The sequence below is a fragment of the Myiozetetes cayanensis genome, unplaced genomic scaffold, assembly GCF_022539395.1.
Source record: "Myiozetetes cayanensis isolate MyiCay16 unplaced genomic scaffold, myiCay2020 scf1, whole genome shotgun sequence".
Classification (NCBI taxonomy): domain Eukaryota; kingdom Metazoa; phylum Chordata; class Aves; order Passeriformes; family Tyrannidae; genus Myiozetetes; species Myiozetetes cayanensis.
Window position 1 is genome coordinate 95,552,222 of NW_026086604.1, and position 12,174 is coordinate 95,564,395.

A 12,174-nucleotide genomic window follows, 5' to 3' on the forward strand; every position below is an offset into this window, starting at 1 on the left:
ATAAAGGACTCTGATCTCAGACCATCAAAGTATTATCCTCTACTGTTTAGAGAAAATTAGATACTTAGGATTTTTTGTTTATATTCTTCATAACAAACAGACTCAAATAGGAAACAATGCACTCACCCAATTCTCTGAGTGTATCATTCCCTTCTCTGTTCTCACTAATCAACTGTAGTGAAGAGAGAATAACTAGATAAAAAATGAGAAATGCTGATTTGTAGTATACGTTCTGCTAGTTGAGACCCTGGCCCAATGAAAGAGTAGAACTATTCCCATCAACTTCAGAAGAATTGCCGACTTGAATACCATTTTGAGGAGATTTTGGGGGCTTTTTGTTTTGCTGATAGACACGTGCCTCTTGAGCCAACTGAAGAGGTATTCAAAACATAAGAAACAAAAGATAGTTTCAAAACAAGCTCTCTGACTCTACAGCCTGGCTGTGGTTTGTCAGGTTGCTTTGCAAATTCACAGAAACATACTTAGAGCAGATGGCATCAAGCTTTTGACTAAGACAGCTGATTTCCAAAAAGGTTCATTAGAAAATAAATTAATAAATAGAACAAAACTAAAACAAATTCAAAAAATCCCAGCTTTGCAAGAGAAACTTACTATGTTCCCTCTCAGAGAGAGGACATACTAAGCAAGAATTACCATATATGAGATTTTTGTAATACAAACAGGTATTAAGTGAGATTTAATTGGACAGAGACTTAAAAGCTTACACTGCTGTCTCACGGAAAAGACCACTGAGAAGAGCTGAATTTGTACCTGTAAAGCTTTACACAGAGGTAGCTTTACATACAGAAGCTTCACCCACACCTTCAAACTATTACTATTTTATGCCTTATAAGTTACCAGTGCCTGATAGAAGGGAAGCGAAAGGCACTAAGGCAGCATGCTGAGGACATCAGACCACAGCACAACTATTACACGTGCATCTTGAGGACAATCTGGCTCATAATGCACCTATGACATCTTGGTTTGTGAGCAAAAAGATAATGTAGTTAAATCATTAGACAGAATCTCTCCGGAAACTAATTTCTACTGTGAGTAAAGTTCAGACTCCCAATGTCATAGATTTGACTCTAATAGTTTATACACACTAACTAAAAAGACAGTAGAAGAAAAAAAGTAAATAAAATATTGGCCTTGTTTTAAATTCACCTTCATAGAACAAGCTGAGGCAATACATGCCATGGCACTAGCCAGAAAACAACACAGGAGATTAGCAGCTTGTGTCATCATTTAAAAAAAAATCTGCACCTGGAGGTCATTACAGATTTGCTTACAACTTAATTTCCTATAGAAAACTAAACAGCAGTAAAAAAATGCATGTAAAGTTAAGGAGAAAGATCTGGACAGAACACACCAACAGCAACCCTACTTTTACATGTTGTTTCATAGTATATGGTAGAGACAGACAGTAAACACATGATGGTGAGAGACTATCAGATGCCCACAGGAGGAATCAGAGATGGCTGGCTGTTAGGAAAAAAGAACACACTCCACATTGCAGGGTGCGTATCTTTTAAAAGTATGCTTTGGACAATGAAAATCATCAGTGCAATCATTCTACAGCATTTGGCTATGTGTTAGTTGACAAAGAGACTGCAGTGCCCCAGCAAAAGAGCTCTTTCGATATGTGTTCTTGCCTAGCAGCTTAAAATGCTACTGAAAATCTTGCACTTCCTCACAAGGCTGTAAAGATGGACCAAAGAATAACTTCTATTTTATAGTGGTATATGTGGACCTACCAGTAGCCTCCCTGTGTAGACAAAAGAAGATGTATCACAAAGCACTCATCTTACGCATACCAAGTAATTATTGCCATGTTTGGATCTGAGCATTCGGGTTACATCTTGTAGATTGTGGAGGTAAGTTTCCTCGGAACAGCTAGCAGGGAAAGATACAGCAATAATCCGCTCTGTGATGTAAGTGAGGTCAAGTTCATAGCCTTCCTCCATAATGTGATCAAAGTCTGCAGTTCTGTGAAGAAATTAGATATGGCAGTTCACAGCAAGGCAGCCAAGAACAAACACAGTATATTAATGAGAAGAAACTGCAACTTGAACTCTTGCAGACAAGAATCATATGTTTCCAATAATTTCATTACAATTACAACTCATTAAATGCCCGTAGAGCTCAAATTATTGAGTTCAGGACACAAACTGAGTTAGCCAAAAATCAGAGTTCCTCACATCAAAACCATGGTGAAAAAATCTCTGCAACCAGTAATGTGGAAAAGCAATAAAATGAATATAAGCACTTTTGGCAAATACCAGCACAACAAATTTGGGAGTTAAATAGAAAATTTATAGTTACTTATGTCTCCACACATCTCTCTAGAATTCTGCAAATGCTTTACAGTTGGTAGATTCACCAGTGATCTGTAAAACACTGCAGATCTTGAAATCTGCTCTGAGTAACACTGAAGTGAATCTAAAACCAGTCCCCAGACTACAATAGACATGAATGTAATCCAGTTAATTTCACAGGTTAGTCTACAGATACTGTTTACTTTAACTTTTCTTTCTTTTCCAGGTTAAGGGCACAACCTTACCTTGTCCATCCTAATAGAATAATCAAAAGATTCTAGTCATTAAATTAAAAGTAAGCTCAGCAAATATGCCCAATTGTTTTCTCAGAGATTGTAAAAATGGTACTTGCATGGCAGGTCATGTCTAACAGAAGACTGAATTCATAGAAACCATAACCACAAATAACAAAACCTAAACCCACCAAGGCAAGATGTGACACTGCTACAAAAAGTACGAAAGAAATACTTGCCGTGATTCTCTGTCACAACTGGAAGCAGAGTTCTTCGAAGCACTGATGCAATTCTGCAACAAAGAAAGCAGAACAGTCAATCCAGAAGCTTACTTGCTGTCACTGATGTCAATGTTTCTGCCTTTTTTTCCTCATTTTTATGTGGAACAATACAACAAGAGGATATGAGAGGATCATTGCCCTCCGTTTTGAAGGCGAACACTGTGGTTATGGCCAGGTTATGTCTAACTCTCTATCACCTCTTCCAACTCACTATTGTCAGAGAAGTCTTTTGTGCTCCTCTTGGTAACTGCATTAAGATTAGAGAAACATAGTGATTTTTGAGAAGATGAAACTTGAAATTTTTTATAAACCTGCAAAAGCAAGTTCCTCTCAACTGATTTCCTTATGACAATATTCAAATATATACTCAGTATATTCCTGTATCAAACCCCTGAGAATTTACTGTGTAGTAGTTTATTCTTACAGTTCCATTTGTTCAATAATAGCAACTATTCATGAAAAAGTATAGAAATATTCTCCCTCATGAATCTTAGTAAAAGGAAAAACAAAGACAGCTACTACTACACTAACAAGAAATAAAAATAAATAAAAATAGTTCACTCTACATTTAGCTATGTTTATATATATTTTTAGCTTTGCATATATATTATTTCATATATATTAATTGATATATTTCATATATATTTTATTTTAGCATTTAGATATATATGTTTTTATACAGAAAAGCAGAAGTTCCATTTATAATCATACATCAGTAACTCCATAAGTGAAAGAGTATTCACTCCTATCTCTACCCTGAATATACAGAAACATGCACACAAAACCTTATTTAGATTAAGGGTAAGAGCTGGAAACCTGATAAACCCTATTTATTTTGGCACACACATGACAAGTATTTCCAAACCAAATAAATTGTGTTTGAATGGAAGAGGCCTTAGAACCTTACATAAAGTGATGCTGTATATCAAGATCTGGGAATAGCTAAGACACACGCAATCATGAAAGTGGCATGTTTTCTTTCCAAGTTTCTGAAAGAGAAGTGTTCTGGCAAATTTTAAGCACAACTGGTGTCATAAGGTGCACCTCACATAAGTCCCAATTCCACTAGTTCCTGTCTTTACTTAGACAACAGAAAAGGAGGAAACTTCATGGTATTTCCAGCCTCTTTTTACACAATCCTTTCTTAGAATTTTAAAGGCTGTAGGTAATACACCATGGGTGCCAAAACAAGTAAATAACTATACCTGAAATCAAAGATATAGATTTTTGCATATTTTGTTTTGGTTTTGTAACTAAAAAGCAATTAGCATCATGACTCTCTCTCCACTTCCTTGGTCTCTGCTGGTTACACAGATGTATCCATTGCTTAAAAAGTACTTCCACCATTTATTAAAAATTATATGACTAAGCCTCCATGTAACCTGAATAAATCAAACATTTAACAGTTTCCTCTGTTAAGAAAATAAGTGATAAAATCATTCTCTATTGCACACTGTTGTGCCACATAAACTAGCATATAACCTAGTAGTATGTAACATCTAAGCATATGAATAATAACATAATTCAAACCACTAACAAAAAAAAACTTAGTGTGATATGTATTTACTGTAAGCATGCTCTGTCACCTACTGAAATACTCAGTACTATATACTCTTTCCTGCTCTGTGTACAAAAATGGATAGTCTTGACAACTTCCACAATTCAACAACTGGTACAACTTAAAATTTTAACTGATAGATTTATATTTTCATATGTGTAAGCAATCAGCTTAGTGTTTTAGACTGTATTATGGATACTCAAAGGAAACTTCAAACAACACTGGTAATTTAAAAGAATTCTTCTTTCGATATCTTGTCTCTGTATCATGTTCCATTGTATGGTCTCAAATAGTTGCAATACTCTTCTGTCTGTCATTATGGGTACACTTTTATACAGATACTGTACAGCTCCCAAAAATCAACAGAACTATACCATTTTCAAAAGATACTTTGATTCAGACCATCAAACTTTCCACTGTCTATCTATGGTGCACAAAACTTACTAAACAAATGTTACTTAAACTTGCATAAGGTCATGATCACCTTGTATGTTACAGTTGGTTTCAGCCAATGACTTACTGGCAAATGGACAGTCAAGGACACACAGCCATTTTTCTGCATGCCCTCTAGATTATATTCCCTTCCTCTTCTTTTCCATGGCTTAATTATCTTGTAGCTAGCAATGCATTCTTTTTTTCTTCATTTTTATTTTTTACTAACTCTCAATGACTACACCACTAACTTTACGCCTCACAGCTACAATATTTAGCAAAATCCAAAGATATGAGTTACTACAGAGGCAAAACAGTTACTGAAAAAGCTTTTTAAAGATTTGGTGAAGCATATAACATATATACATACACCCCTACAACATGCTCTTGATACGACTAAGTGTTCCAGCATTTCTCACAACAGGCAAGCTGACAATGTGAGCCATATCTTACCATGCTTCTGACTGAATTCTGGTTTTGACTGACTATTAAACCTATTTCAAACTTTTGTGACTGCCTCTGTGGGCTTTTTCCTAACATTTCTGAGTGGTTTAAGGGTCATTTCACTGATAAGAAGGGATTCTTTTTCATTCTGGACCAAGTCATACACACCTACCATCAGAATACAAGTTTAACCAAGCAAAGGATTCAGTGGCATGGGGCAGACCTTCCATAAATCTCTATCCGAGTAAAATAAAACAAAACAAAACCAAAACAAACAAAAACCAAACAAAAAAACCCCTTTGTTTTCTGCCTTGCTGCACACTGGAGGGATAATAGCAAAACACTTGGCTAATCTTCCAAGAGAGCAAATGCCATCTGCTGGTATCTCCCAGGATGGACAATTACCCAAAAAATCTCACAAAACTAGGTATGATTTTCATTTCCTACGAACTGACAATAGTAGAGAAGATGAAGGGGAATTAAAAACAGTGGCTCAAAATAGGTGTTTAAACACACCTGGCTAAAAATTTAGAGTTGTAACTAGGTTAGATTCAATGAAACTAGTGCTTGATGTGTTGCCAGTAGGACAGACCTGAGGTTATTCTTCTGTGAGCTTTTCCCCATGATTCTTGTTCCCCTGCTTCCCTGGGACTGCCTGGCAATGCAGACAGTATAACAAGTCATATGAGAAAGAGAGTTTTCAAAACAAAGAACACCTTCTATTCACCTACCTATTCATTCAGTTTTAAGGAATTTTTGTATTCCAAACAAACAGATTGATCCCAAACAATAATATATAGAAGTTATTCCTATGTAAACAAGTGCAAGGAGCCTTTTGGTAAAATTAAGCTGCAGTTGTATGGAAGACAGCAGTGGAAAGCAATTGTTTATTAAAAGACAACCATGTTCTCACCAGTCACAGAACTGCATTAACAAGCAGATTCATTGCATCCAATGTACTGCATTATTGCCTTTTTCCAGTAAAAACTCAAGCCATGCAAGTCTTTCCTTTGACATCATCCTTTTTTTTTACCACCGCTGGCTCCTGTCACTCCTGGGCTCATCACAGAGCCCAGTTATCCCAACTTTCTCAAAAATGCAGTCCTCAGACAAAAGCATCCCAGAGTCCACCACAGCCTGTGCATAATAAAGAACCTAAGAAACAGTCTCATACTTAATTCTACATAATTTTCCACAGGTCACAACTTTTACTAGAGATAAATTACCCATCACAACCTGCTATCAATGGAAGCGTAGAAAGTGGGCCAAAGAGCCCAATTAAACTAAAGTACAGTTTGAACAAAACAGACTTTTGAGATGAGCCCTGTTAATTCACCACCTTCTGACACACCAAAGATGGTGACCTTGTTTATGGATTACCTGGCCTGCCTCAAATAGCAAGCCTGTGCTTGTGCAATGCGGTATCTCGTACCTTTAAAATCCTACTCTCAGTCGCTTCACAGCTTCAGAGCAAAAACATGACAAAAGGTATAGTACAGGCCATCTTACACTGTGTGGCACAGAGGTAGCATTGAGAGAACTTCTCCATAAAAGTCCAGAAACAGAAAGAACAAGACATAACCTTCCTGCTATATCTTCTGTGATGAAAGGCTAACTCTCAAGGAAAGAAATGAGGATAATCAAGTAAAAAATAATGCAAAAAAACCTAACCCAAACCAAACACAAAAAACAAAAAACAAAAACAAAAAACCAACAACAAACAAAAAACCAAAACAAAACAAAAAAAACAACAAAAAAACAACAAAAAACAACAACAACAAAAACAAAACAAAAAAACAAAACAAAAAAAAAAAAAAAAAAGCAAAAAAAACACAACAACAACAGCAACAAAATGTCTATCAGCAAGATGATCATCCACAACTTTTCCAAGAACTGAATAAGGAAACCTGCATTACAACAAGTAGGCTTACATACTTCACAGGTTAAAGTCCTCTGTCATAGAGCATGAGAGATCAGAAAGGACAAACGGTAAAGGGAGATCAGTTTTGTCCCAGATAAATTAATTTGCATTTTGGCAGTACACTGAGTTAATAAGTTTTATATAACAGCTCTAGAAAAATAAATAAATAAAAAACCTAGTATGTAAACTACTAGTTTCCAATACCAAAGTAAATCTAGACATGTGGGCCATGCACGAACTTAGAAATACCAGGTGGGATAATAACTTGCCCCTTTTGAGGCTAGAATCAAAGACAGGCTAAGGAGGCCAAATGAAAAATCATCCGGTTAATTTTCCCAAGGCCCTGTTCCTAGTATTGAACTATAATATAATAATACAGTATCTGCTTAAAAGCTATCTCAGCAGAATATAAGAAATACTGATTTCAAGGACTGGGATGTTTTAAACAGCTGAGACAGCTATACATGAAATATATATAAATATATATCTATTCCTCCAAGAAACGGCACTGCTGAAAACTCAGGGCTCCAGGATCTGATATGCATTCATGCAGCTCATCTGTTTCTCTCCTGCGGTCCTTCTTGAGTGAGAGTATTAACAAGTGTAAGGACCAATGAGTAGAAACTAAAACTACCTGAAATGTAAATCAGTAATTAATCTGTGGCTTAAAGGTATCAGGACATATTTTGAAAGAATGGCATGGATCTATTTGGGATATAACTATTTTATTTGTGCCTGTTTTTCATGTTGCTATAAGCATGAGAAAATTTGATTAACTAATCTGCCATATAATTACATGCATTTTACACAGCTTTTAATTAGCTAATGAAACTCTTTTCCACATGATTGTTCACCATTCAAACACCACAAATAAGAATAAGAATAGAGAGACTGATCGGCAGAAGACCTGAATACATTTGAAACAAATTTGTAATGTATTTTCATTCCCCAAGCCACGGACAGGAATCAGAAGAAATTCTGCAACCTATTCTAAGGCACAGTGTAACAGTTCTATACACTCCAGAATACTGCAGAAAAAGATAGGACAGTGAACTACACTGATAGTTGGACAACTCCACCATGATAATTCCTACTGACACAGTGAAACATGTTTAGATGTTTTGGATGAGAATCAAAATTTGCATACTAGATCCAGAATTTGGTCTCTGGCTTTAGAATGATTCCTATTGCAGAAAAGATCTGTGCCTTGTGAATACAAATGTCTCTATGCTGCTGTGTATGCATTGCTTAGTAAATATTAAAAATTAATTAAAAATATTTTTGAAGTTCTCTCTGCAGAAGAGATTTATTATTTCTACTGCAGACTGCTATTTGTTCGAGCACAGATCTTAGTTCTGTTCTGTATGCTGTGTTCCATAAAAATCATGATCTGTTCCCCTGTGTAGTATAACAGCAACACTTGAGACAGATGTGCCCCTTCCAATGTCTGCAGAAGTTACAAATCCCAGCTTGCTTTCTTCTGTCAAAACCCACCCTGATGGCAAAGCTGCTCCCATGATTCTTTCCTATGACACTTCAGCCAAAACAGGCCAGGCTCCTCTAAACAAGTTCGCTGTAGGGCTTTGTAATCCAGCTCATTTTTATCAAGTTTGTGGGGCACCTGGATAGGGAGTTCTATCTAGCAATCTGCCAGGGAAACAAGGAACAATCAGGGCAGAAAGATCATCTTCCAGCTCACTTTCATTGAAGAAGGCAGCTGTGCCTCACAGCCTGAAATCTCCTGGTACAGCTGGGTTGTCTATCCATCCTTTGCTTTTTTCTTAAAATATTTAAATTCATAAAAGAGACAAGGTATGTAGCACATTTTTGCTACTAAAGACTCTTTAGAAGAAAATACTGAATAAAGTTATTATTCAAGTGAGAATGAGGCATAACTGATGTTTTAATTAATGTAAAATTTCACAGGTATAAATACTCACACTTGGAAAACTGTATTTTTGAAGCCTTAGCTCTACAGTGTCTCAAGACAAACAGTTTACACAAAGCTTTGTGAGGCTGGCACATAGCCCTAACCAGTGCTATTGTCTCTTGCACACACAGAATGGGAGCACACCTACCCAGGTGAGTTAGTCATGTCAACACTGAAATGACTGTATTCCACTACAAATCTATGGAGAAACTTCCTATATTCATATTTAAGTGTTAGGCAAGGAGTGTACTTCAACTGACTAAAATAACATATGTGCTCTAATTCTGGTTGTAGTATAGTTTCACAATTACACTAGAGCTCTGAAAGAGCTTCCTGAAGGAATACTATCCACAGGCAATGTATTTAAGCAGAACAGATACAGCAGAGTGTAAAGGTTTCTGCATTAATTCACACCTACCGCATGGTGAGGCTCTGTAGAAATAATGTATGGCATGACCCAGTAGCACCTAATACAAAGTTCCTGTATGTGTGCACTCTAGTTTCTAACTCTGTAAACAGTGCACAGTGAAAAGAAAAAAATGTGGTGGCAGAGGGAAAGACTTCAGAGTAAATCTCCTGTATTTCTCTCTGAGCTAGTTAAGATGTAAGAGATGAAAACTGAAGTAAACTTTCAGCACAAATTTTGCACCCTGTTAACTAACAGAAAATTGTGTGCACACAATCCTTGGATAAAAAGTGACTGAAACACTTCTGCCAGCTTTTAGTTGAAACAAAAAGCTCAATTTGTTTTAAATATGTTAATATTAAGAATAAAATAATATTCCAGTCCATAAGGGCATGAGAAAGTCCTCTACATGTAAGAAAATGCATATCTGATTTCCCAAGTAAGAATGTGCTATCCATGCCTCAGAGCTATCCCAGACACTAGAATTAAGCTAACATAATATTGAATTCTGGGTAGTGTCAGAACCAAGTCATCCTTTGCTCCTGGAGTATACTTGACCATAGAAAGCAACTACCAACAATTTCAGGAAACTTGCTAATCGTCAAATATTAATCAAATAATAATCAATGCAAAGTGCAGTAAGACAAAAGGCACAGCTGAAAAACATTTAAGGTTGCCTTCAAAATGGCTGTGCACAAGGTATTTTATGTACAGAAAAAATAAAAAGATCTTGGCTTGTGCAATAAGCAACTGGTACAAACAGAAAACCCTCTAAAGTATTTAGATGTAACACAGTGATGCTAAAAACTTCCAGCTAGTGACAGAAAACAATCTTTCGTCACAACGTATCTCATTATTTTGCTTCATGTTTGTTGCACTAGAAGCAGCTGTCAAAACCAATTATTCATATACAGATAACTAAGAACTTTGCTCTTCTCTGACTTTTTAGTTTTAGTTCATTTGTCTAGATAAGAAACAGTGAACTGAAAGGTGAAACAATCACATTACTAGTCATTTATAGCTTGTTTCATTATCAAATATATTCTAGCCATTAGAAATAACTCTAATTTTACTAGAACAGTGTGGTTGATAGCGTGGATCCAACCACAGAAATACCCTTGGTTGTAGAAAAACATTTATTGCCAGCCCAAGTAAACAAACTATACTGCTAATACAAATGTAACCTCTGAATATCTCCTGTCTACATGGGTAGCCAAGGATCAGAACTCTTTACCACCTGCACAGAGTGGTTCCAGTAGTATTACAAAAAACCACAACGCACACAAGACTAACACGGTGAAACAGATGCTCATTTATTGCAACAGAGAACTGTGCTGGAATTGAACAATGAATGAGTGAAGACCATGTACATCTTTCAAGTCCTTTCCTCTGCCCCTTTTTAAATTTTAACCTCATTTTTACAGCATTAAATCAAATACCTGCATCACAGTTGCCTACTAATAGATAGTTAACTATAGGCATCTCCCATTATTTGTTTAGAATTCTACAAAACTTGACATCTCTGTTAAAAGATAAATAACTCCAAAGGACTTCAAGAAGTTGTCTTCTCTGTCTTACTTCACAGAAATTGTGCTAAAAGTATACTTATAAGGGCCATCAGTATCAAAATCAGCTACATGTCCCATTTGCAGAAATTTCTACATCATTTAGATTGTTGGGCTCTACTGCACTTCAATAAATGTATTTAATACTACTTGTACCAGTAGTACTACAGCCATAGAAATAAAGGATTGGGAAGGAGCATTTAATTTGTTTTGTAAATAACATGGCATAGTAACTGGAACAAATAAAAGCTAAACTATTATTTGCGTATTGACCACAAGACAAAAACTAATATCATTCTTGCTGAAAAAAAAAATCTCTTGACTTTCTGTATTCTTCTGAATACAATTCAATCTGTAAATACTTTCATACTTCTCTTTACTTTCTCCCCTGCTTAATTTAAAAATAGGAAATGCAGAGGTCATTTCATTGTTCCTGGATAAACTCAAGGGTGAAAAAAACACCAATCAGAGGCTAATTTCACACAGTATAGAAACCAAAGTGTGTACTTTGAAAATGGTTAACAATGGATGCTTTGTGAAGTTGTAGTAAAAATAAGAAGACACAAATAGGAAAATAAATCAGGCCAAGTAAAAGAAAAAGGAATAAATGAAATTACTTACATTTCTGGTTACATGATTTTTAACCACCTCAGAATTAGCCTGAAAAAGGAGAAAAGTTAACAAAACTGACTTAGTTTTCCTGATAGTTTAACTACATTCTAAGAAATCCCCTCCTAACATATACACACAACAAAATCATTCAATATTCATCTTACAGTACTAACAAAAAATTATCTTTCCAACAGACATGGAAAAACTAATTGATTTTGCACTATTGTTCTGCATATTCAGATCTTGTAAGACAGCACTCAGGTACTGGGAGCACCTATTCCAAGTTACAATATACATGGAGATGTCCACTGCTAACCATATGTGCCCTTTTGCCTCTTTTCCCAATCTCTCATTTTATGCTTTTTCATGAAAACAGACACTTGCATGGGTATTAATGAAGTGAACTGCCAAGAATCTTCTGTAAGTGCTGTGCAAAAAAAAAATCTGTTCAAGGCTGGTTTTAAAACATGCTAA

General features: G+C 35.8%; 1 protein-coding gene across 11 annotated transcripts in view; it reads right to left on the minus strand.

The window, feature by feature from the left end:
• Positions 1-12,174, minus strand: part of TNS3 (tensin 3) — a 209,142-nt gene that overhangs the window by 105,937 nt on the left and 91,031 nt on the right. For 9 of the 11 annotated variants that reach the window (XM_050307116.1, XM_050307109.1, XM_050307100.1 and 6 more), the window contains 3 exons: positions 11,710-11,748; positions 2,791-2,843; positions 1,818-1,989 (listed from right to left, as the gene is read on the minus strand). In XM_050307116.1, coding sequence (XP_050163073.1) covers positions 1,818-1,989; positions 2,791-2,843; positions 11,710-11,748 — 264 coding nt within the window. Of the gene's footprint in view, positions 1-126; positions 193-1,817; positions 1,990-2,790; positions 2,844-11,709; positions 11,749-12,174 lie in introns of those variants that run through there. The other 2 variants (XM_050307125.1, XM_050307172.1) reach the window with 2 other exon arrangements.